Below are 26,419 nucleotides of genomic sequence, written 5' to 3' on the forward strand. Positions count from 1 at the left end.
TTTACTTGTTTGGCACCCCAGGGCAGAACTGGGAGCAACTGGTGGAAAGTGCACAGGCAGATTTAAGCTTGATGTAAGGAAAAAAAATTGAAATCTTCCAAAATTGTTATCTGCTGCCCCAAAAGGTATGGACTCCTCCTCTTTGGAGGCCTCCAAGCAAAGGTAATCATTAGTCAGCATGTAGTAGAAATTTTTCAGGTGTGGATGGCTAGATTGCCATGGAAGTCACTTCCAACAGTGAAATTCTGTGACTCTTATAATGTTGATGAGATCATATTTCCATCTAGCATCTGTCCACTACCCTAAGTGATATCCATTGCAATGAGATTGCACTAGATGACCAATAAGATTTCTTCCTATGCTGATCCTATTCAAAGGAACCAACTGAAAGTTCCATGGGAAGATTAGCAGGGAAGGGGCTGGAACAGGGAAAGTACTAGAAGAAGAGGAAGATATAAAATATACCTTCTTTTCAGCATCACAAGGTTGGAAAGATTAAGAATTCAGCATCAGAAAAAAAGAGGGTTTAACTGAAGTTCAAAAGCCACTCCTAATACCATTGCCTCCCAGGTTTTGAAGTTTAATAAACATCCTCCTTTCCTCTAGACATTTACTCTCTGCTAGAGATGTAACAAGGTCCCAAGACAAATTTAGCCCTGAAGATTAAGAGGACTTTTCTCAAGCATCCCTGACCCACTGGTACTCCCATATTTAGTTTGCTTTCTTCTGAACCCAACAGGGTGGCTGGGCAATTGCCCTTGAAATACCCTTAATGAAGCCAAATGCAACAGAAAGCAAAATCACACCTATCTGATTCCTAATTGACGTAATGCAAGTAGCAAATGAGGAAAGCCTTCAACAGAGCATAAAGACCATTATATAATGGACTTCTCAGCACAAATGGAATGACAAACATTCTGCTCTCAACATTATCAAATACTGGAAGACAATAAAATTATATATGTAGTGAGACTGACTTGGACTATAATTTCCTTGGAGCATAACAAAAGAACTATATGCAGGGTACAGAACACTGGAATGTAAGCAAGAGAATCAGTATACATTTCAAAGACTAAGACCACTTAAAATACTTTATTTATCAGTCACACAACTGAAATTTCAGTTCCCTAAATCCACACATTTGTCAAAACAAGATCCCAGTCCTTACAGATCAATAGCAAGAAAGACAAAAAGTGAGTCTTGCACAAAGTAAATTATAGCCAGTTTAAGTCCTGATCTGTAGATCCCCACACAGAATACTTCTGAGGAGATGAAGAAAGGACACTCCATTCCATAACTGAAGGGTGGTTTATGACACTGACTCCCCTGATATGCCATCAGCTAGGATAATAAGTATGAATGTACTCTTCTAAAGAAAGAAGGGAGCTTAGGCCCTTCATTTAGGTGAAAGCGTTTTCTTGGTTTCTGCAGGGTCAGTTCTTTCTCTTACAGATATATATATATACACACACACACCCTGGAGCTAGTATATAGGAGTGAATCATTCTATCACCTACAAATTCAGAGATCTGGAAAATGGATACAATTCCAATGCTAATTGCCAAATGGTCAGATTACAATAACAGTCTGAAGCAGTGAGGCTGACTTTGATTCAAAAACATGAATGGATCAAAAGCTTTCAAGAATCCATTTGGACTGGAAGTTGGATACTCCAAGGAGATTATATACCACTTGGTTATTTTTTTCAATAATAACAATGTGCTTGCTCATAGAACAAGTAGTTTGTTATCAATAAATTTAGGAGACAGATCTGGGATCTGTAGATGCATTAACACTAAGGGATAACTATGTTCAAAGACAATATGATCCATAGAGAGAGGATGGGCTCAGGATCTAAATCGTATGATCAGGTTCCCAAATACTAACATGGAGAGGGTGACTTCTCCAATGTATATAACTCCTCTCTGCCACCACTGATTAGATGGAATCTCCCTATACCTTCAATTCAAGTCCCACTGAGGAATTAGACAGCCCAATGCAAATTAACCTGGCTGATTATATCTCAATCCTTTGGTTCGTAGCAGCATATATACCTCAATTTCTGCATGTCTATCAAGCCAACCCCATCTGGGATCCCAACACAGAGTGTAGGCAGAATCAGGGAGGCAGGAGACAAACAGGCAGGACTTGAAGGATTGCTGAAATGAGTGTTGGAGTCAGTTTTTGGAATGGAATAATCTCCACAAGTCCCAGTGATTTTGCCTTTTAGGAATCATGAAGATTTTTTTCACTCAAAAGGATTTTCTCCCCAGGTTTAAAGGCTGGCATCCCAAGGTAGGGGCAGCTGGCACAGCGGAAGGCATCGCCCAAATAACACTGTTGAGAGAAAGAGAAGTAGAAGTTGAAGGTGTCTACTAAGGAAATCCACACTGAAAGACCAAGAAGTAATCCCTGAACTTGTGCCTTTCTCCCCTCCCATTGGCCCTCAGGTAATACAGCTAGCTAAGATTTCATGCTCACTAGCCACAACTTCATAGTCTCCCCATGATAAACCAGGAAAATCTAATAAAATGGCAATTAACAAGTTCACGACCTGATAGTTTTTAGAAATTCAAGACAAAGTCAAAGGTAATAATTCAAATAATGAAATGAAAATAAGCAAGAAAATGCACATGTGAAATACCAAGTCTATTAAAAAAATGAAAAGAAAAAAGGCAGAGGCAGGAGAAATCCCTATAATAAGACAGTTAAATAGACTCTGAGAATGCTTAATGTCCTCAAGAGAGGGGGCTTTTCTTCCCCAACAGAGTTCTGTTTCACTTTATCTTACCTGTAATTATTTGGATCATAAGATAGTTAGAGGTAGAAATAGTTTATGTGCAACTTTAGGATAAAGAATAATATAATTGAGGTACTCTCTGAATTCTGGAAATCTACCAAAATATTTACATTTCCACAAGCTGACTTGGGTTGGGATTTCTTCTGCTCCTTTGCTTTCTCCTGCTCCAGTTCTTCTGCTAGGCCACACGTGCTGAATAAGAGATAAAATACTATAAGAACTAGAAACCCACAAATCCTGAAAAATAGCTTCTACAGCTTTTGGTGGATACAAGGTCCCTCTCTTTTCATCAGCTTTCCAGCCATCCTTTATTTAGAACTGGTCCCAACAGAATTACTTTAATACACAAAGAAGGAGACATAAAAAAATGGAACCAGTAAGATAGACTTAAAGCTCTACATGTTGTTTCCTTCCCCCCATCACATGACAATACTTCTAAGAGTTAAGCTCTTATTTGTTTTAGACATTCCTTGAGAGAAAGTAATGATCTTTCCCTAATACTCACCAATTTTTACAGGCCTTCCTTCTTGTCCCTTCTCCACATGAAACAGCCCGTAGGGAAGCTGGATCTGGCTTCTTCAAATCCTCTGGATCCAAGAGTTCATCAGAGTCAATGAGATCCTAGAAGATGTTCAGATTAATCTAATTACTAAAAAGCAACCTCAATTAGAAAGCTATCATATAGTAATACTGAAGGAGGGAAGCAGTAGTATACAAATACAAAAATCATTTATACTTAGCTTTTCCACATACAACTTACAGGTAACTTTTTTTGATAGGTTTATCTTCCTAGTTATATTAAATTCAGTTTAACATTAAAAATCATTATGGGGGCAACTAGGTGACTCAGTTGATAGAGCTAGGCCTAGAGATAAGAGGTCCTGGGTTCAAATCTAATCTCAGACATTTCCTAGCTATATAACCCTGGGCAAGTCTTTACTTAACCCCCATTGCCTAGCCTTTACTGCTCTTTTGCCTTGGAACTAATATACTTAGTATTGATTCTAAGACAAAAGGTAAGGATTAAAAAAATTATCATGCACTTCCTGATACCCACAAGTTGATAACAGGGGAAGGATACCCAAAAGAATGTCACAGAAGATAATCATGAATTGCCTCCAAAAACAAAGATCACTTTATTAAAGCATAGCTAAATCATCAGCACATATCATAGATTAGATATAATATGATTTCCATATTGTCAGTAGGAAAACACAAGCAGATGATTATGTTAAAGAATGAGTAAAATCAAATGCCCAGAAAAAGAGTTAAAACTTGAGAATTTCTAGAATCTAAGTGTATGATGTTGTTTCCACAGCCAGATGTAGTGTCACCTGTTTTATTTTGTTAAAAGAAGAGCATTCAATGAGGATGGAAGGGAAAAAAGGCAACTCTTTTCCACAATTCAGAATTTTCCCCTTGAAAAATTAGCCAAAATGATTTTTTTCAGTGACAAAAAGTCTATATGTGAATACACTCATTTTGTTTGGGGTCTATTATATCAAATAACAGGGTAGAAAATAATGATAACTTCACTGCTGAAATTCCACCCAAAAGCATGAAAGATACTTCTAGCAGGTATGGTTCTAATATATGATTGTCCATACCCAGCACTGAGGTCCTGAAAAGTTTGCTGGAGGTACAATCAAACAATCACTTGGCTCAGCATTGGGACCAACTCACCATGCCATCATCATTCATGTCACTGGCTGAAAGTGTCCACAACTTGGCAGCAGTAGGGTCCACAACAGGTTTCTCTAAAACCAGCCAACAAAAGAAATAGCAAGATCTAGAGAGCAGCCAAACAGTATATGTGACACCAGAAAATTCTTTCTTCCTAGCAATACAATGAATTTATAGATACCAACTCACTCAGCCTCCCTTATATCACTCAGTGTGAACAAGGAAGGCTTCATCCTCTTTTTACAGATGGAAAAACAGGGGTAAAAAAAACCCCAAAAGATCTGCCCCAAGATAGAACATGCAAGGCACAAGTTAATGGCAGAACTGGAAATAGATCTCAGGGCTTTTGATTCTGAATCTTTCAGAGAAATGCTGCTTTTGGGCAGGCCATAGAATTAACAATATGGATCAGGAGGAATTGAATAAAACAAGCTAATTCCTCATTCTGGGACAAATGTTCAGATGGGCAAATGTAACCTATTCCCAAATTAGCATGAGCACAACTGCATCAATTTTCTTTGTTAAAATCCCAAGAATAGTAATGATGGGAGAAAGAGAAGCAGGATAAGGAAATATTTTCTTGTATACAACTGGGTAAATGAATGTAATCTTACAAGTGACATAATCTTAGGGGAAACATTATATGGGAAAAATTAGCTTTCTTAGCCTATATAAGAATACAAAGAAACTGAATGAATTCTTAAGTACACTAGTATTAATTAGGCTCTTTTTATTGAAAAATGAAACATAAGTATTAGAAAGGTTAATTTACTAGAAGCTTTACTTCTCCATTTGGACTCTAGTTCAGTCTTTAACACTAGTGCAGTATGGAATTAAAATGTACTGGGTTGGTAATAATCCTAGGTAACCCTTACCTGAAACAGCAGTCTTCTTAGGGAAGGAAAGTTTAAGTTGAGTAGAAGAGCCTACTTCAAAGTTTGGTTTTTTGCCAGTGACTTGAACAGAGACCAGACTGTCACTCTGGTAACCCAGGTGTTCCTGTACTGACTGTACCTCCTCTGGGGTTAAGGACTCCTTCTGCAACTGAAATTCAAGGCACAAAAAGGTTTGGTCTTCACTGAGAACAAAACTCACTCATGCTTATAATGTTATAGTATGATCTTTCAGCATACCAAAGGTCCAAAGGATAGAATATGCAGAAATTAATGACATAACCTCTATAAACTGAATCTACTTCTTTGTTTCATATTTAACTTTTTTCTGGTCAGTCATGACTAGATTTCAACTTTCTTTCTGCTAATGCCTATCCTTAAAAATTTAGAGTGCTTTGCAAACATTAACTCTTTTCTTACCATTTTTTCTTCTCGTGTTGGCAAAAAACAGAATTACCATTTTAAAGGGGGGGAAAGGGTATGCACACATAAACATAAACACAAATCCAACCTCAAAGACCTCTATCACAAAGTAAATCAATGACTTAGTGAGAAATCAAAGTCATACCTACAACCATTTTTAAAAGTATAGTTCTAGTCACATAATCTCTAAGAGAAATCTCACAAAATACAGAAATATCATTTTTAAAGAACAGACACTCTAGTGACACATTTCAGGAACTTTTTATAACTGGGGTAGAAACAATATGGAAGCATAGAGGGGAGTTCTAAGGCATGGATTCCTTCTATACTATGTTTTGGTAAGGTAAATTCCAGCTCACTTATAACCATACCTCCTTCACTTCCACAAGCCCGGAAAGTGTCAGAGCTGAGCACAGTTTAGCAGCTGTCTTCACTCTGCTTTCATGTACTGTCAAAAAGAAAAGAAATCTAATCATCATAGATTTATAAGATGATGATTAAAAGTCACATCATATGTGGAGTAGGAGCACAATTAAAATAGTACTTTATGCTTGTCTAATGTTTTTAAATTTTCAAAGTGCTGTTGCAATTCATCTCAAGGTTCACAGTTCCATATCATCTCAAGAGGAACAACAGAAATCTTGAGTTCCTATTTTTCAAACCCTGGCTTAATGCTTCAATTGAAGACTCTAGGAACAGGGACAGTTTCCATACCTGAGGTTGTCTCCACTGGCTCCTTCAGAAGGACTTGCCCACCTGGTCGAAGGATTCTAGCAATTTCTGCCAAAATCTCAGTGCTATGCACGGTTGTACTTCCTGGAACCAGACCCGACAGAACAACATCGAAGCTAGATTCTTTGTGAGCAGCTGAGAAGACAAAATGAAGACATCAGGCATCACTCAGGATGTGAGTTCCTGCAGCAGCACCCTTCTCCAAACAGCAGGAGCTTTAGAAAGGCCACAGGCCTCACATAGAAAAAGAGACATCTATCTTCCCCAGTATGATGGTGGTTCAGTAGATCTTAGAGATGTTATTGTATTCCTCTCTGTAGCTATTATCCTATTCTCTCTTCTATATATGCTCCCCCTGATATTTTTCTCACCAATGCACCTAGATCCACCTATATGCTCAGGTACAGAATAAATTAGAAAGAAAGTATGTGGTTATGAGGGCTTTTATCCTCTTCTGCTATATAACCCTCTGCTATTATATCAGTTATAAGATATACTTTGATGAGTAAACATACTCTTATTATTGCTTTACAGAAAAAGAGCAGATCATCTGACAGCATACCAGTTTTTTGTCAGCCAAAGCATGAAACCCCAACTATCAAGTCCCGCCTCCCCATTCCCCTTGCCAGTTAAAGAAGAGATGAGGGTAAATTCTTACACTGTAACAGTTGGTTGATGTTTTCCACAGACACGTGACTCTCATCACCAGCTAGTAACTGTAGTTTATCCACCAGACCTTTTAGAGCCTCTACTGGAGATGACCTATCCCAGATGACTGCCACACGCTGCCCAGTTGATATTCCATATTCTGCCATTGTTGCAATGTCAACAACCTGAAAATTAATGACCAAAGGATAAATAAATGCTGAGAAGAGATAAAAAGTTTAATCTAAAAAATAAAATAAACACAATTAGCATTTCGGTGCAGTCTAGACCAGCCACCCAAGGATGCTGACATTAGAGAATCATATTGTTGATGAGATGGCCTAAATAATCTTATTATTTCAGATTTCCATAATCCCAAATTCCTAAACTAAGCACTAACTTCTCTAGGGAGATCTCTGGTCTTTTTAGAAGAAAAGCCAAGAAAAATATAATTAGATGGATATGAGAAGACAAGATTAATTTCCTTTTGGATCATAAGCAAAAGCAGAGAACTTAAAACACACTTGTCATTGTTTACAAAGTAGAAGTTATAAACGAGTCAGCAAACAAAGGAAATTGGCAGACTTCCCTTGAACACAAACTTATTTTTTTAAGATCAAACGTTTAATGAAATAATTTTCCCCCTTTCATCAAAACAAATAACAAAAACTCGGTTTTACCTAGGATTGTAGGATTCAAAAAGTTCTTTCCATGAAAGTCAATCTTCGACAGTCCCATGAGATTTTGTGGTAGTATAGTGGAGAAAATACACACACACACAAAAATGAGATTGGAGACATTTATCTAGCTACTCTAGTGTTCTCTTTCTTTTTTCAAATATGGATGCTGCCAAGTTTCTGAAAACCAGGCCCTAAAAATAAGATATTGAGATAGAAAGTTCAACATGATTTAGGTAGTCCACTAAGAAATATATAGAGTGGGGGGAAGAGGCAAAATTTTTAACCTTTCTGGTCAATTTAGTACCCAGAGCACTGAATTTGGGAGTAACTTAAGATCTGAGTTTGAATCCCAGCTCTTTTACTATCTGATTGGCCCTAGGGAAGTCACAAACCTTTTGGGCCTCAGTTTCCTCAGCTGTAAAAAAAGGATATTTGGGCTAGAAAATCTCTTACTTAGGTCCTTTCAGCCCTGTTCCTGACTTTCTGAACTTCAAAATCATGCCTCACTGAAAAATTCTCAGTCCCTGCGGCCTCTTCAACCTTGAACATCCTACTATGTTTGCAGCCTACTTACCCTGAAATATCCTTCTACAAGGCCTGACCCTCTTCTCCTTGTGGTGACTTCTTCCTAAAGACTTTATTTTGTGAAAGGATTCAGGCCAAGTAAGCATCTTGAGGGCACTGTCCTTTCTTTTGCCTGTATTTGTATATACAAGGCTTAGTACAGTGCCTGGCATATAAGTATCTAATAATGCTTGTTTCCTTCTTTCCCCTGTGATCTAAATCTGTTATTCTAATCAAAGATGAGTAAAGAAAACATTCCTCCCTTTATGATCTCTCAAAATACTTGAGACCCCCTAAACTTCTGGGCCTGTGGAAAGAATTTGGCCATTAGTCTTTTTTCTTCCAAATGATAATTATCTGACTTATTAACCTATACAGGAAAGGTACATTGAGATTTAAAATATATTTGAAAATGCTTTCAGCTAATTTTTTAAGATATTCTTTGAACTACAACTCAGGAATTAATAGTAATTTTAAATCTCCTTCTGTAATAACCATCTTTTCTTCTAGTCAAGCAGATTGCTGATCATGTCAAATTCAAGAATTTATAATCTTGGTCAAATGCTCGGCAGTTATTGCCCTGTTAGAAGTAGGAAAGTTATTGGGACCTCCCATCTCTAGGCCTGGCTCTTGATCCACTGAGCTACCCAGCTGCCCCCTTTCTCCTTGAGAAAGCTAAGTCAGTCTTTAATCATTCACCACAAGATTCTTCCAAGCAAAACTCCATTGTTCAGAGGCCCTCCAGTTCAGCTCCTGAGCTCAACTAAGTTCAGCCACCTAGAGAGACCCAGCTCTCAGCTCCTGACCTCCTTTCAAAGAGAATTTTTCTCTTGTGTCACCTCCCCTAAGTTTTCACATCTACCAATCACAGTAGACGCTTTTCCTAGGACTGCCCATTCTTAGTTCTCACCTTCTCTGGGTAGATTATATCTTCTGAGTATTTCACACCTCTTTGCTAAACTTGCCCCTTTGTAAGTTGCCTGACCTTTTAGTGATTAATTTGACCTTCATAGGTACTTAGAACCCTTTAGCATTAGATCTAAAAATAGACCTAGCTTAAGGGCTTTTGCCTTACTATAAATATGGGTTAAGTACTTTTCATTGTTCAGTAAGGAGTTTTACAACTTTATCTTGTGAATTTTAAAATCTCCATCTTGCTTGGTCTAGCACCCAAAATTGTGCACACCCACACTACATGGGCATGTGCTAGTCAATGACAAATCAGAAATAACTAACTGCCCACCTGGGCTGTCCTAAGCCAAGCTTGAGTCACCATTGGCACTTGTGAGGCACAGGAAGTGAGGTAGGGAACAGCCTCTGGAATTCGCTCACTTCCTGTGGACAGGGCTAGGCGGCAGTTCGTGCTAGGAACTTGAGCAGGGAGGAGGTCCGCAGACAGCTTCCCTTGAGATCACGTGAGTCAAGGACTGATTCTCCTTTCTACCTTGGCCTTCGGGCCTAAACTCCCTCTGGCTCTGCCAGGTTGAGTTACTTTTTCCCCTCTCTCCTTCTCTCCCTCTCCTTTCTTACTCCCGTTGTGATTAAACCACCATAAACTCAAAAAAAAAAAGGAAAGTTATGACTTGCTTGCGAATAAAGAGAGAAAAAAGTCAAATTGGTCAGAGCAAGGTACTAGGTGATGGGTTTGACCTACAGAAAGGCCAGGTATTATTATAAACAATGGCAATTCAATTGTAGCATATTTCAAAATTTAAAAAAAAATTTTTACAACAATCCTCTAAAGAAAATGATGCAAGTAAGGAATCAAAAGCTCAAAGAAGCCAAGAAGATTCTCATCATATACATATAAGGAGCAGTCACAGGACTTGAACTTGGGCTTTCACCAACTTTAAATTGCTCTTTTCACTGAGCAACCCTGCCTCTCTCTTTAAAAAAAAAAAAAGAGGCAACTAGGTGGTTCAACAGATAGTCGGGCAAGTTGAGAGAGGTCCAAGGTTTAAATGTAGCTTCAGACACTACCTATGAGTCCCTGGGCAAGTCACTTGACCCCATGGGTAGTCTGATGAAGCCTATGGATTCCTTCTCAAAATATTTTAAATGCATAAAATAGAATATTTAAGATTAAAAAGGAAAGCAATTATATTCAAATAATTTTATCAAAAACAAAAAACCAAGTTCACTAACCTCAGGTTAAAAAGAGGTAGATTCAAATGAATATATGGATTAGATTAGTACAACATGACCACTACTAGAAATACAATTCAAATTCATCTGCTCTCCTGATGATTGATTAGAAACAGCAAGGCTGAAAAGAGATCTAGGTTTTGCCAGCTCCTGAAGCAGCTTGATGTCAGGAACACCTGTGTTTAAATCCTGCCACTTATTGGCCATGTGATCTTAAGATGTCCTCTAAGGTCCCTTCCTTATGAAATTTATTCCTAAACTTATGATCCTATGATCCCTAGTCATTAAACTTTTCTAACCTTATTTCTTTATCTACAAAATGGGGATAACAGTACTTATACTACTATATCATTGTGAGGATTTTGCAAAGAAACGAGTAGGAGGTATTATTAACATAGCAGGAGTTTACCCTCCAAATTCCATGTGAACTAGAAAGACCTCCAGGAATTGATGCTGAGTGAAAGAAGCAGAACCAAGAGCAGAAACTGATACACTGTGGCACCATCAAATGGAATGAACTTCTTTATTAGTAGCAATGCAATGACCCAGGACAATCCAGAGGAACTTATGAGAAAGAATGCTATCCACATCCAAAGAACTGTGAGAGTAGAAATGCTGAAGAAAAACATATGATCGATCACATAGTTCAATGGGCATATGATTGAGGCTGTTGACTTTAAATGATCGTTCTATTCCAAATATTAATAATATGGAAACAGGGTTTGACAATGATATATATATAACCCAGTGGAATTGTTTATCAGCTCAGGAAGGGGGAGGGAAGAGGGGTGGGAAAGAACATGAATCATGTAACCATGGAAAAATATTATAAATATTTTTTTTAATTTTAAAAAAATAAACCAAAAAACACCCTCCAAAAAAAAGACCCACATTTTTCAAAACTCCCAACTAAAATATATGTAGTAAAAGAATATTCTTAGCCAGCCACTAATCTAAAAAGGTTTTAAATTCCTATCCTAAAAGGGCATATTTGATGTATGAAATTTTAAGGCTAAATATTCCTGAACATGAATAAATAAGAGATTAACAATGAAATCTGGCTGCTAATAAGAAATTCAATATCATTGTTTCACACATAAAAGCCAATCGATCAAGAATTTAGAAGCACTGAATTGCTACATGGAGACAGGAAAGAGTATTCGGGGTAAAATACTAAATTGCTAGAAATTAATACTGATTATCTTCAGGGATACTAAAAATGCTTCATTGCTTTCAGGGACAGTGGAAAAGGCTATTCAGTAAATCAGGAAAAAGACTTTTTCCTCCTATTTTTTTACCAACTACATTCCAATATAATTTTCATAAAGAAAACTAGGAGATCTAGGAAGTCTGCTAAATTCTATTGTATGTACTGTATCCTGTTTTAAGGTAGAAATAATATGCCAGGTCTTTTTCAGCATCACAAAAGTAGAAAATTCTAAGAGTGCCACTGCTTATCCTCCTTTCTCAATTTCAAACAGGCATATAAAATCTTTGTTCTTAATATCCATTTTTGCCTAGTGGGAAGCCTCCCTAGTGTGGAGAATGGAGCTGGCTTTGAAGCTTCCTTCTCTAACGATAGAATGAGAGTATTAGATCTGCACTTTACAATGTCTCAATGTTCCAAAGGGAACAAGTCACTAATTTAGAAGATATTAAAAGTGCTTTGTGTTCTTACCTCCCAAATTAATATCTAATGGCTAGAGGATGGCAGTAAAAAGCATGCTAAATATCAATCCTAGAAAAGAAGGACACAGGCTCAGCTTTCTTAGTAAGAGGAAATACTTAAAAGTTCAAATATGAAAATGTGATACTTTCAATCAAAAAGTTTTGAGTTTGATAAATCTGTCCTGAAAGCACAAAAAACCCATTCCCACAATAGGGGGGAAAAAAGCAAATAACTAAGTAAGCTTTCTTAGAAGCTTTAACTCAAGCTAACTTTGAATTATTTCCACTTCACCTCTTATAATTTCTAAGTTACAGTCATGTTCCTATCAGCTTTATTTTGGGAACCCCAAGTTTGCCCCTGTCCCTTGGAAACTTATCTTAAAGGAAGTCCCAGACTGACCTTGACTCATGCTGGACAGTAAACTAACCAATAAAGTACTTAATGATCCCAGTTTAATTGGGACTAGTAGCCAGAATCAAATCTTAAGTACTCTTTTTGTCTTAGAAGTTTCTCCCATTGTATCAGAGACCTCTTCCTAGGTAACCCAGCTGGAATCTTCCTTTTGTATCCACTGTAAAGCATCAGTCTCTCCCTGATGATCCAGTCCTGGTGTTCTCCCAAAGACACTGTACCCAGAACCCTCAGAGCTTTTGCTCTGTGTGGTATTTAGTGTTTGGCTCTGTGTGGCAGCCGATTATTAAGGACTTGTCTCTTATCCTGATTAAAGATTTTGTTTTTATGACTACTTTAGTGGTTCTGTGTTTTTCCAAGTTGACATTACTGACCTTGGATATTAAGATACCTCTCTTCCAATTCTGACATTCTCTACCTAGTTACTTCTACAAGGTATGCTGGTGGCATCTGAAGTCATGTCCTCCCAGTATATATTTACTTTCATGTGGACAGCAAACCCTGAACTATTACACCTCTCTTGTCAATGAGGACACGAAGAAATAATACATATAAAAGTTAGAGGCTTTCAATTTCAACCTAAGGCCTAATTCTATAAACCAGGTTGATGAAAAATTCTGAGAACAATGGCAGTTACACTGCAGAAAGAGATTTTTTTTTAAGGGACATGACAGAAATAAGTAGTTAGGGAAAGGGATCAAAAGATAAGAGAAAGTGCAAAGGAATAAATCAAAATCTTTGCATCCAGACGTAATGAGGTGAAGTCAGAACTAGTTTGAGGGTATAAGTAAACAGTTTCAATAATAATATCCATGTGGTATAGTTTCCATCTAGTCTATTCATGTGACACAACTAAGACAAAATTTGAGATCTCTAACTTCAAAGATCAGTACTGACTGTGATGATGCCGCATCTTGGAGAGCAACTAAGAATTCAAAAATACTACTCTCTCTGGTTACTATTTTTTACTGGTCTAACAAGGGGAAGACCTTTTATTTTCATCCACAAAAATATAATACAATTCTTGCCCTGAATAACTGTAAAACACAGAACAATTCTGTTCACAGAGATCTGTGAGACAGAGGAGAGAAGATTCTAGTTTGCCTAGAGGAAATCACCCATAGACAAAAACAAATTCATCCTATCAAGCTTAGTCTCTAGCAGGCGAGTCCACAATTCAAAGGGTGCATAGTCAACCTTTTGTAGGTGGCAGAGGAGTAACCTGTTGGACTTCAAAAGATGCTCAGCAGATTGTCTACCCGTAATCTGTGGTAAATACAAACCTCAGATCTGACCAACCTCCATATTTAACCGTATAGGACCTCAGATTTAATAGATGCTGTGTCAAGTTGTGTTCCATTAGGGCAAGGACGTGTGATGTAAGAGCCTGGGAAAGACAAACTTCTTTGCTATGTGAAGCCTCTTACAATTTTTCATGGCTTGTCTCCTGATTTAGATATCCCAGCTAAACTGACCTACTTACTGTTTTCCCATACAGGGCAAATCCCACCTCTCAGCCTTTGTACAAAGAGGAATATTCCCATGCTCCACCGCCCACCCCACTCCAGTTTTCTTCAAGACCCAGCTCAGGTGTCACGACCCTCAGGGGCCCCTCTGGTTCTCTCCAATTGTTAGAATTCTCACCCCAGTCAAGATGATGATTATTTTGGATACTTTTCTGTTATGCTCCCCTTCTTTCCCCCCCTCCCCCTCCCGCGCCGCCGCTACCACCACTCCCATCCACCCCCCTCCAGCCAGACCTAAGCTCCCTGGACGCTGAGCCTGATGTATGAGCTCAAGGAGCTGAGACGGAGTTCTGAGGAGGCAAGAATCCATTTTCTAGAAGAGGCACTTAGGCCCCGAGAGGTCAAATTACTTGTCAAAGGCCATGTGGGAAGTAGATATGAAGTAGAATCTATTAGAAACAAGGGGAGAAGGAGAAGGGGGGGGAGGGGAGAAGGGGAAAAGGGAGGGGGGTTAGGTCAGGAGAATGGGGGAGAGAAGCGAGAGGAGTTAAGGGGAAAGGGGAGGGAAAGGGAAGAGTAGAGGGGGAGAAAAAGAGGGGAGAAGAGGAAGAAGGTGAAGGAAGAAAGGAGGGGGTGAGAGAGTAAGGGGAGTGAAAGAAAGATGAAGATACTGGCGGGGATCGGAGGAACGGAATCAAGGACAATAGAAGATACCAGAGTTCTTCCGAGAAGGAACTGGGATCCCCAAGTGTGTTGAGGCAATTGGATAAGAGAAAGTAGAATAACCCGACTGAGGGACGGCTAACGCTCACCCAGGCGCCTACTCTTCAGCAGCCGGCTCAGCACCGTCGGATTCTCGCGAGAGAATAAGGTATTTGCGTCCCAGAGACGCAGAGGAGACTCTTAGATGCGGGGGGAAAGATGGGACGGGGAGGGGAGGAGAGGGGAGGGGAGGGGACAAAAGGGGATGGGGATGGGGAAGGGGAAGGGGAAAGGGAAGGGGGAGAGGAGGGAGTGAATGGAACCTGCGTGCGCACACCCGCTATAGACGCTAAGGAGAGACAGGATCTTACCGTCCTCGGGCGTTCTTCACGCTCCGCCCCCCTCTCTTCGCGCACGCGCGCGCGCGCGAACACACTGGCATCTGACAGTGTCACGTGGAGACTCTTCACGGGCCGTGCCCACTTCCAAGATGGCGGCGGCGGTGGCTGGGTGCCTCCGTCGGGCAGGCTGGAAGTTCCTGCGGCTGCAGTGCAGGCCGGGTGAGGGGGCGGCCGGGCGGGGCCGGGACCCTCGGGGCCTGGGAGGGGCACGAGGGCGGGAACTGGAGGGAATCCTTGCGACTGTGGCAGAAGGGACCCAGGTTTTGGGCTGCTGACAAGGTGAAATGAAGGGCACTGGGGTCTTGCTTCTTGCCCTATCTCCAATAGGTCTGAACCTGGATTCCTCTGACTTGACCAAAGAACCAATGCTTAGTCTTGACAGCACCCCGACCCTTGACTTTGACCCTGACTTTTGAATACCCAGTCCCAAACATGGCCTTCAATTTTGCCTGTGTCCTTTTTCTTCGTTTCTATCCATGGTCAAGGCCTGGTCCCCAACTCTTGATCTGCCATCCTGACTCCCAGTTCCAAATCTGACTCAAACTCTGAGTGTGACCTGACTAGGACTTTGAGTCCTTGAGTCAACTCCAACCCAACTTCGACTGGAGTCAGAGTGTGTGCAGAGCTGCTGTTTTGGTTCTTCTGTTTATGTTTCAGTAAAAGGTGCATCAATGTAGGTAATCCTACCAAGGCTGCAAATCACAAGCTATCTGCAACCTTGTCTGTGTTTCTCCACAGGAAAACCTATAGAAGGCCATCTCTCCAGTCTCTTAGCCTTGCAAAGATACCATGACTTGGAGCATATGGGCTGTTCCTTTGTTATCTAACATTCTCACTACTTGACCACCTTCTACTTTTTCCTTACATTTCCTCTAGGATAGTCTTTATGAGCTTATGGTAGAGAATTCTTGGTTGGCAATATGCTCCAGGTTCTTTACACTCACCTTTTGTTTCTATATTGCCATTTCTCTGGATTTTGAATTCTTCTAAAACTTAAAATCCATGATTTACCTCTGAATGTCATCATCAGAAGAATATTCTTGTTAAAAATACAACCTTTATCCCCCAAAGTTGAATTTTAGGATTTTAAAACCATTTCCATCTCTTCACACTTGATCCCATCCATTGTCTTAGCAGCTAGGTGACTCAATGGATAGAGCACTAGGCTTAAAATCAGAAAGATCTGAGTTTAAATTTGACCTCAAACACTAGCTGTGTGACCCTGGCCAAATCACTTAACTTTATTTGCCTTAGTTCCTTATCTGTAAAATGAGCTAGAGAAGAAAATGGCAAATCTTTCCTGTATTTTTTTTTCCAAGAAACCCCAAATGAGGGTCAGGAAGAGTCAGACAATTGAACAACAAAATTGCCTTTGGTGAATCTTTGTATTGATGAAGTCTATGTGCTAACCATTCAACTTCTTATCATAAAGTAGACAAAAAAAATTCTTCATCCACTTGGTTTTTCCGATGTAGGTAGAAAACTTTCATGACCCCAGTTCTTATTTTAAATGCTCTACAGTGTTCTAAAACTTGAAGCAATCAATATATAAAGTCATCCACAAATAGGAGGCTATAGAGAACCTTTCTATAAGGAATCTTCCTTTTAGACTTTGTACTGAATATCGCTCATGATGGTGACAAAATATCTTTGGGTAGCATTTTCCTCAAGCTTTCTTTGTGATAAAGATTTTAGAAGTAAAAAAAAAGTTCAACAAAAATAAGCAATATATGGATAGTATATGATAGTTACTGTGTAGGCTGACAATTCATCTTTATCTTATTTGAGATAGTTGTCTGATTCTCTGAGAAGTTAAGTAATTACTCATAGTTATACAGATAATATGCATCAGAAGTAGGAATTGAACTTAGAAGTATCCTGACTCCAAGGATAGCCCCCTCCCCAATACATGATGGTATCAGTAGCTTCTTTAAATAGATCATTTGTTTCCCAGTTGCTTTTACAATCATAACAGAAGAGGAAGGAAGCTGTGTAGGACTGAGAATGATTTTATATTTTTATTATATATATTTTTTATATTTTTTGTTTAATTGTTTGCCACAGCCCAAAAAATACATGGACAAAAGACCAGCCTATTATTGAAAAATTTCCTTACCAAGGTTCCTCAAAAAAGACACAGTTACAGAACTACATAAAGCTTTTCCAACATGGTAGACCATAACAGAACTTTTAAGAATACAGGGTCATTTCTATGCTATAAGCCATCCAAGTAGGACTTTTGCAGAGGAAAAAAATCATAGCTGACTCATAATGCTCCACAGTTTATAAAATGTTTTCAAAAGCAAAAGTCTCATTTGATTCTCACATTAAACCCTTCTAAGTAGGGAAGTACAGATGTTGTTATCTGTAGACTTCATAGGAACCAGAAGTGGAAGAAGCTTTAAAGATTGCCTAGTCCTGTGATGGCAAACTTATGGCATGCATGCCAAAAAGGGCACACAAAGCCCTCTCTGTGGGCACACCTGCAGTCACCCACCAGAGTTGGATACTAGAAAACCCCTCCCCGTCTTCTTGTGCCTAAGGACAGTCCTTACTTTACCTGACCTTCTTTCTACCCAGCAGGTCAATAGGAATACTTCCTCCCTCCCCTGTCTGGAGTAAGGTGCTTGGGGGGTGGGGGGGGTGGGACTCACATGCTGCATGAGGGTGAAGCACAGAGGGCAGCCTGTTGAGTCTGTGGTCAAGGTGATTCACGTGGTGGTGTTGGAGAGTAACTAGGTTTGAGGGGAGCATAGCTCACAGCATGGCATATAGGTGAAGGGGGAACAAGCTGGAAAGAAGTGAATCACTGGGGCCACTCTCCTTCCCCTCTCCACATGCACCTCTCATCAGTTGCCCCTCTGTCCAGCAGCCTAATGGGAGTGCTTCCTTCCCCTTCCCCCTCCCCCATCTGAAGTAAGGGACAGCAGACACAGCACTTAGTCTGGGAGGGGTGGAGTGGGGGTGAGGCCCAGCACTCCATCTTTAAAAGGTTCACCCATCATCTTTCAGTTTAGGAAAACAAAGTCCAAAAATTATTAAGTGCAAATACCTTATCCATAGTCACATAAATATTAAAACAGCCAGAATTTAAACCCAAATTCCCTGGCCCTAAATTGATGGCTATTTTCACCACTCTATATTGCTTTCCATTTTATAGATAAGATTCTGAAGCACAGATTAGGAAAATAGATTTTCTGTGGTACATAGTTAATAAATGACAGCAATAAAACTTGATCAGTGCCTTCTGACTTAAAATCAGGGCATTTTCTCCATTTTTCCCTTTTTTTAATGTTTTCTAGGACTTTGTAGAAAATTTTCTATTACTACTGCTTTTTTAAAAACATTTTTGAGTGCCCCTCCTCTGATAACATTATTATCTGGTTTATTAATTTAGTAATTATTATTGGGTTCTTTAGGATAAATGATATATTGATAGGGGACTCAAGGGATATTAAATTTTACTCATCTAGGAATAATTACTCTAAACCCTATTTTAATATACTTTATATTATCACTTAGAAGTAAATCTGATTCTAATAGTTTTGTGATTCAGATCAACATTTGATCAAGAGATTTCTGGTTTTGTTCTCTGGCGTTTTTTGTTTTTGTTTTTTAATTACTGTTTTGGTGTTCAGATAGACTAGAATACAGAAAAGTTAGAACATAGACAACAATAGACTTAATAATCACCTGTATTATAAACTCTTCAAAAGCAGGTGACTCAGGGTTTTGAGAGCTAGACCTAGAATTGGGAGGTTCTATATTCAAATCTGGCCTCAAACTTTTCCTAGTTCTATGACCCAGGGAAATTAACCCCCATTACCTAGTCCTTACAACTCTTCTGCCTTAGAATCATTACACAGTATTAATTCTAAGACAGAAAGTAAGGGTTTTAAGAAATAGCTAACCAAAGATTGGCTAAAAAAAACCCCTCTCTGATCAATACTTATAACTTGCCTATCCATTAAAATACTTGTTTTGATGAACACATCGTATTAAAGTTTTAACTGTCCTTTATTTAAATTTTAAACTTGTATTTTTATTTTTTATGTATTTTTTGTATTTTTATTTTATCTTTCTTGTTGAGTCTTGTCCCACTCTTCATGACCCCATTTGAGAGTTTCTTGGCAAAGATACTGGAGTGGTTTGTCATTTCCTTTTCCAGCTCATTTTACAGATGAAGAAACTGAGGCAAACAGGTTTAAGTGGCTTGCCCAAGGTGACACAGCTAGTAGAAAGATCTGAAACCAGCTTTGAACTCCGGAAGATCAATCTTCCTGACTCTAGGTCAAGACTCCATCCACTTCAACATCTGACTTCCCTAAAATTACTCTTGAGTCTGTATTATTTTATAGAAGCAGTATAGTATAATGGGAAAAGCCTTGAACATGGACTACAGAGAACTATATTCTAATCTAAACTGCTGCTGCTTTATTGCTTGTGTAACTTTGATAAAATTATTTTACTTCTTGGGGCCTCAGTTTCCTCATCTCTCAAAAGTTAGGATTTAGTGCTAAATAAACTCTACAATACCTCCCAGACTTAACATTCTTTGGTCCTTTGAACTAAATATCTTAAATAAAATAAGAATAGCCTATCATATCTCATTTTTTTTCCTTTCAGAGTACATAGATCCATGATCTCATTTGATTCTCAGCTCTCTGACAATAGGGCAGGTATTAACACCCCCATTTTATAGATGAGGAAATAGACATAGAGGAATTTATGATTTGCCAATTATCTCAGAATAGGTAGAAGTAGAATAAGGCCTAGAACCCAGTTCTCTCTTTTCTATGATAATAATAATAATAATACTCTTCATTTGTCTAAAACTTTTAACATTTTTCCTAAGTACTTTCACATATTATCTGTTCTTTATGATACAAATAAGATAAATGAGACAGAGATGATGATGACACTTATTTGACAGGTAAGGAAACTGGGTTCAAAAATGTTAAGTGATACCCACAGTCACACACCCTCAACTCTCCTCAGTTCAGTATTCTGTTGTACCATGCTGTCAAGGCTATTCATTGCCTGAGGTCTTCATCCAAACTCCCTAAAATTTAGGTCAGTGTATCCTGCTACTCTCATTTTATGCCACATCTCTTGTACCATCTTTGATCTTGAGTATTTTATGAAGACGTCTGTGTCTGACCATTCTACTTCCTGTTTCAGTGACCCGGTGTCAACTTTCCCTGATGCCCCGTGCCTTCCATGCTTCAGCTTTAGCACTGAAATCTTCAGATGAACAAAAGTACCAGCCCCCACCCTCTTCCTCTCAGCAGCACACCGAATCACAGGGAACAGAAGATTCTCATCCAGAGCCCCCACGCTCACAGCCCAGGTAAGCACCAGCAGCCCAATCATCTGATTCCTAGTCTCCCTGAACTCGTCTTTTCTGTGCAGTGACCAAGGGACACATCTGGGTCAAGCAGATCCTTTTGTTTACTGAGGAACAACTTGGGTATATGCTAGGGACCCTTGCTTTTTAGTAACAATAACTGGAGGAGAGAATTGAGACCTTTTTAATTCAGTTGGCATTGATACAGCTATGACACCAGCACAGAGGAAAATAAGATTAATGTGCTTCTCAATCCTATAAGGAAATGTAGCAAGTGAGATTCAGTCCTGGCACTCAGCTTGTTTTCCTGAAATGGGCTTCAGGTACACAGATCAGGGTGGTGAGGAAGATGAAGACCATGAAAGCGAGGAGCAATTGCAGCATCGGATCCTGACTGCAGCTTTGGAGTTTGTGCCTGCTCATGGGTGGACCTCAGAAGCCATTGCAGAAGGAGCTCAGGTATATCTGTATGTAGGGGGTTTGTAGATAACTGAAAAGTCAGTAGAGAGCTAAAACTGGCAAGCATTATGGTGATTCTTAGCTCTTTTCCCCAAAAAAGTAAAAAGATCAAATATAGTATTCCCTTTCTTTCCATTCTCTCTTTCCCTTCTCCCACATATTCCCATAGGTGCTTGTCTATCTTTTCTTTTTTGTTGTGTAGTATCAAGAACCCTGAACCTGGAGTTAAGATCCCTGAGTTCAAATTCTGGTTCTAACCCTTATTTAGTATGGTGTTAAGGGAAAGATTGTAAAAGTCTGTAAGACTCATACCCTTATCTGTATAATGAATAACATTCCACTATTTGCCTGGAGGCTTCTTGTGAACAAACTGAACAAACAAACCTCAGACACTACAAAAATATGAGTTATCTTAGAGACTCCTCCATCTCTCTCTTTCCTCTTTCACAGTCCCTGGGTCTCTCAAGTGCAGCAGCTGGCATGTTTGGGAATGACGGCAGTGAATTGATCCTGCATTTTGTGACCCAGTGTAATGCTAAACTCAACCGAGTAATGGAAGAGGAACAGAAGCAAGTGCAGTTGGGCCAGGCAGAGTGAGTCTCCTGAGGTGCCAACATTGAAGAGTATGGGGCCACATGTGCCAAGGCCCAGACCTCCCAGCCCATCCCTAAGTGCAAGATTTTCCATAGAACAAAGAGAAAAAATAAGATCCTGTTGGCCAGCTCTTTTAGGGAAATAATCTTCACCAACCAGCTGCTCTGACAGCCCAAGTTCAGATAGATTTGGACAGGTCAGAGTCATGAGTTAGAAAGAACCCCTGCCCATCCTAGGACAGTGAGTAGCTCCAGGCCATTTATTCTGACACAGACACACTGTTTTCTTTTCCCTCTTCTAGGAAGAGGAAGACAGACCAGTTCCTGAGGGATGCAGTGGAAACCAGACTGAGAATGCTGATCCCCTATATTGAACATTGGCCTCGGGTACAAAATTCATATGTAGTCCCCATGTCATTGTCATTGGTAGAAATAATATTAATAATACTCAGTACCAATTCAGCCCTGAGCACTGTACCAAAGTTAATTCATTAATCTTCATAGCTATTGAAAAGTCTAAGAATACACAGTAAGTATGATAGGGCAAGAACACAAAACCACATCTATTAAATGATTTAGAGTGGATGTCAATTCAGGCCATTTGTCCCCTTTGGGGGAAATGGGGAAGGGAGATATGAAGACAGTCTGGCAATATGAATGGCCCTGGGTTTTGGCTCACAGGACAGGCAGAACCCTCCCAGCCTAAGCAAGTCTCACTGCAATAAGATGATAAGAGTCGTTGTAGGGAGCTGTAGAAAGCAAATGGTTTTATTGCTGCATCCCCAACATGAGTCACTTTTTTATAACAGCTGCTTCATGTTCTTAGCCCTAAGAGAACACTCTAGATTAAGGAAAAGCATCAGCAAAAAAACTTGGAAGTAGGAAAGCTTGCATGTTGTAGGAATCCCATTTTAAGTATAGGGCATGGTAATAGAAGAATTCTGGGAACTTTGGCCTTATAGATGATGCTAAGCCAGGATATGGTTAGAGTTATGGTTGATAGGATATGGTTAGAGTTATGTTTGAGGAATATTAATCTGGTATTAGTGTGCAGAAGATGTCTGAAGGTGGGAAGGCCAATTAGGAGGCTATTCAAATATGTTTGGTGTAAGGTTATGAAGTCCTGAACTAGGGATCCACATTGAGAAGAGAAAGAATGTAAGTCATCGATTACCTGGGTAAAGTTATACTGCTACCAAGGGTGAAGCCTAGCTACTACCTGCCAAGGGAAGTGTTTGTAGGTGATCAAGGAACTTGATAAACAACTCAGGCAAGCAGAAGTCAAATTTGTGGACTGTCAAGGAGCCATGCTGTTTGGCTAGGATTGGACCATCAGCTAATAAACAAAAGTCTCAGTTTTTTGATCAGTATTTTTTGTTTGTTTTTATGAGCTGTAACTTCAAAGTACTTAAACTGTTTCCTAGTAACTATACATGTCAGTCAGCCCCATTATGGGATTACGCCATATTTGTTTCTGTGTCATTTCCTTTTTAGGCTCTTGGTATCCTTGTGCTCCCTCATAATATCCCAGCCAGCCTAAACCTCCTCACCAGCATGGTGGATGACATGTGGCACTATGCTGGAGACCAGTCCACTGATGTAAGTGCCTCCCACAGGTCCTGCCCAGTTGTACTTATGCCTGGAACAATTGTGGCGTGATCTGCTATAGACACCAAGAGACTTAGGGATCTTGGAATACATGGTTCTGATATTCTTATTTAAGGACCAGTTGACCCTAAAACTTAAAATGAAGATTCCTTATAGAAGTTCTCAAATCATAAGTCTCCTTCATGGGGCTTACAGTATCATCATCACAGAAAAAAAAAGGCAAATTGAAACAATACATAAAAGCAATGGCATGCCCTTCAATGACAGTTCTTACAGGGCTAACCACAGGCTCTAACTTTTTGTTCAAAGTTTAGTGTCCTGGTCACAAAACCAGAAGTTGGTTAGAGCATCTTTCTTACCTACAGTAATGACGCAAAGCACAAGAGACAGTTTTTATTTAGAACTGCTTTTTTATAACCATTTCCCAGCAACCTCTCAAGATTTAAATCCTGCAGCAGAATCTCTTGGTGTTGGATTTTTTAAAACTCGGACTGATTTCATTAACACTACTCTCAAAAAAGAATACCATTGAGACACCCATCTCTTTAAAAAGAAACTCCCTTCCCCCAGCCCACCTCTTCCTCCACTGAGAGATCGATAAACTCATTTAAAACAGCCACCAAGAAAGAATCTGCCTTGTTAAAAAGCATCCTCTTTTGGGCAGGAAATAAAAGAAATAACTTATACCTTCATAAAAACAATTAATAAGTGATGGTATTTTGTGGAATCTGGGTAAGGGAGGAACAAAAGGCTTCCACCACAATTGTAATAAACTGCTTTAATAAACTTCCTCCATGTGGGAATACACCACCGACTGAGATGGTAGGGAAATGAAATTGGAAAGCAAAGAAATTAAAGGAATAAAACACTAAATAGCTGAGGTGGTGCTTTAAAGAGGGATTTACCAGGACAGGCTGCTCCCTTGCACACTTACAAGTTGCTAAGGGCTTCTCCTAACTCTGGGCATCTTCTAGGGACCTAGAGAACCACTACCTGAAGGCTATGGGGAAGGGAAGCAGTGGGCAAAGGAAGATTGTGCCCTTTTGTAAGGTCTGGCTTGGGCCCAAGCTTGTTCCCTCCTAGGGTCTATACCAACCCTAATTTGGTTTTTTTGTCTTGCTTCTGATACAGATTAACTGGTACACACGTCGAGCAGTCTTAGCTGGCATCTACAACACCACAGAGCTTGTGATGATGCAGGACTCATCTCCTGACTTTGAGGACACTTGGCGCTTCCTTGAAAACAGAATCAGTGATGCCATGAACATGGGACATACAGCCAAACAGGTTATCTGAATTTAACTTTCTTGGGACACCATGGGAACTGTTTTACCATGTTTTCCCACTGATAATATTCTTAAATTTGGTGAACAAAAACAATTCACCTGCAACTCTCCATTAGAACATTTCATTCCTTCCCACATGCTCAAACCAGATGACATATACAGAGATTTAACAAGAGTCCAACCTCTTCTGCCCAACCATTGTACCATCAGTAGCATTCTCCAATGACTCACTCAAGCGCTCTTTAAGCAATTAAATCATCTACAAGTATAGCAATATCAAACACTCAGCTCACAACACACCCTAATGGGAACCAAACCAAGTTAACATGTAATTGGGAAATGTTTAACAAAATATACAATAAAACTTTGATGTTGTTAATTTGTGGTTTTCTAAATCAGTTTTCAGCCCACAGAGAGCCATTTCTATTTGAGATTGATACCACTATTCTAATATATAGATTCCTTCATCTTGTTTTTTAATACCTGCTTTATCTTTGTCATTGATAAGATCAGTTATGCTGATAGTTTGCCAAATGCCACTGCATTTTTGGTATAAATCCCATCTGGTCATAGTGAATGATCCTTGTGATATATTGCTGGAGTCTCCTTGCTATTTACCTGCTTTATCTTTAATTGCCTGTTAGAGGACTTGAGAGTTTTCATTCTCTGTTTTTCCTAGGTCAAGTCAACTGGGGAAGCACTTGTCCAGGGAATGATGGGAGCAGCAGTGACTGTAAGTATCACTGGGGATGACTTGAGTTTGCATCAGCCTTAAACCTTACCTTCTATGTAATTCAAGTCATTTTAACTTGAAGTGAAAAGCAAAAAAAGGCTAATGCCAGTTTAATTTCCTACATTGCCCAGATGCAGTTATCCCATCTCTTTAGTCTTCTTATGGCACTGGGGAAGATACCAAAGCCTGGAGTCAATGGTATCTTGTATAATAATGAGCACTGATATGAAGATTTAAGGTTTACATGTGCTTTTCACACATTATCTCATTCAGTATTGCAGCACGTCACTGCCATACCTCCAGTCTATTATTTCCACTGACCACCACCTAATTTATAGTCAGGAACAGACTCTGACCTTTCCTTCTATCTGTTTTGATTTGTCTTCATTAGCTCAAGAACTTGACAGGCCTAAACCAGCGTCGATGAGGAGGAACGAGAATAACGAGAATGCGTCTGAGTGCCCAGAAGAAAATGAAAATGTATTGACAGCTCTTTGAAAAACATAAAGCGCTATACTGATGTAAGGTACTATTCAGAACAAATAAGAATCTGTCCTAAACATTACCCTGTGCAATGAAGCATCTTTGTGCTGATTGCTTTGTTGACTATTTCTGACCAGAAACTAGGTCAGTCCCTCAGTTCCTAATGCCACATCAGACCTCTTGTCTTTAGCAGTCTCACACCTCTGTGTAGCAACTGTGTTGTTGGAAAATCAAAATGTCCCCCAGAGAGCCAAGCAAGGATGCCCACTGAGCACCCTACTCTTACTACCTACCCCAGCATTCTGTGGGTCCTGATCATGTCTTAACCCTCCCCTAAGCACTACTTCATAGGGCTAGCATTAGATAACTGAGAGTCCCACCACAGTGCTGCTGTTAGTAGTTTTACTTTGTCATCTACCCCAGTGAGCTGTATAAAAGACATCACACAATCTTCTTTGACATGGTCCCACACTGAAATCTCTGCTTTTCTAGCTAAGGTTTTTCCAAGATGCCCACAGAGAGGGGAGGGCAGACATCATTTTTAACTCAGATTCCTCTCACAGAGCTGTGCCAGTCTATGACTTGCATATGGTCCTAGGTCCTTTGCCTTGAGGAGCCTTATGCCTACTCTGCTATGGAGTTGTTAGTGAATTTAGAGTCTGTAAAAAGGATAATAAAGGTGTTTGTTTGAAACAA

At 39.5% G+C, this 26,419-nt stretch overlaps 2 protein-coding genes across 6 annotated transcripts; one reads left to right on the plus strand and one right to left on the minus strand.

Moving 5' to 3' along the window:
- Nucleotides 1-1,077: 1,077 nt before the first annotated feature.
- CIAPIN1 (cytokine induced apoptosis inhibitor 1) lies at nucleotides 1,078-15,285 on the minus strand. 5 transcript variants are annotated; one of them, XM_056812347.1, is made up of 10 exons: nucleotides 14,826-14,947; nucleotides 7,857-7,899; nucleotides 7,190-7,364; nucleotides 6,514-6,666; nucleotides 6,171-6,247; nucleotides 5,359-5,527; nucleotides 4,484-4,557; nucleotides 3,306-3,421; nucleotides 2,911-2,992; nucleotides 1,078-2,337 (listed from the first exon to the last, which is right to left on the minus strand). In XM_056812347.1, exons 3-10 carry the CDS (start codon nucleotides 7,344-7,346, stop codon nucleotides 2,227-2,229), a joined length of 939 nt encoding a protein of 312 aa, XP_056668325.1. In that variant the 5' UTR covers nucleotides 7,347-7,364; nucleotides 7,857-7,899; nucleotides 14,826-14,947; the 3' UTR covers nucleotides 1,078-2,226. The 5 variants fall into 5 exon arrangements, with proteins under 5 accessions (XP_056668325.1, XP_001365650.1, XP_007474964.1 ...); XM_001365613.5 differs by lacking the exons at nucleotides 7,857-7,899; nucleotides 14,826-14,947 and adding an exon at nucleotides 15,185-15,285; XM_007474902.3 differs by lacking the exon at nucleotides 7,857-7,899 and having other exon boundaries at nucleotides 14,924-15,061.
- COQ9 (coenzyme Q9) lies at nucleotides 15,251-26,419 on the plus strand. Its single transcript, XM_001373608.4, has 9 exons — nucleotides 15,251-15,373; nucleotides 20,396-20,564; nucleotides 20,885-21,020; nucleotides 21,471-21,613; nucleotides 21,916-22,000; nucleotides 23,108-23,212; nucleotides 24,353-24,508; nucleotides 25,187-25,240; nucleotides 25,632-26,419. Exons 1-9 carry the CDS (start codon nucleotides 15,304-15,306, stop codon nucleotides 25,665-25,667), a joined length of 954 nt encoding a protein of 317 aa, XP_001373645.1. The 5' UTR covers nucleotides 15,251-15,303; the 3' UTR covers nucleotides 25,668-26,419.

Source organism: Monodelphis domestica, chromosome 1, assembly GCF_027887165.1.
Source record: "Monodelphis domestica isolate mMonDom1 chromosome 1, mMonDom1.pri, whole genome shotgun sequence".
NCBI lineage: Eukaryota > Metazoa > Chordata > Mammalia > Didelphimorphia > Didelphidae > Monodelphis > Monodelphis domestica.

Bases quoted from the DNA above. Each gene is read 5' to 3' on its own strand.
- CIAPIN1 (XM_001365613.5), bottom strand. From the start codon at position 7,346: ATGGCAGAATATGGAATATCAACTGGGCAGCGTGTGGCAGTCATCTGG. The intron at 5,528-6,170 runs GTATGGTTATAA...CTTGAATTTCAG, and splicing joins GGCTTGTGGAAGTGAAGGAG to TTGCAGAAGGAGTCCTTAAC. The intron at 2,993-3,305 runs GTGAGTATTAGG...TCTCTTATTCAG, and splicing joins AGGAAGGCCTGTAAAAATTG to CACGTGTGGCCTAGCAGAAG.
- COQ9 (XM_001373608.4), top strand. From the start codon at position 15,304: ATGGCGGCGGCGGTGGCTGGGTGCCTCCGTCGGGCAGGCTGGAAGTTC. The intron at 22,001-23,107 runs GTACAAAATTCA...TTTCCTTTTTAG, and splicing joins ATATTGAACATTGGCCTCGG to GCTCTTGGTATCCTTGTGCT. The intron at 23,213-24,352 runs GTAAGTGCCTCC...CTTCTGATACAG, and splicing joins CTGGAGACCAGTCCACTGAT to ATTAACTGGTACACACGTCG.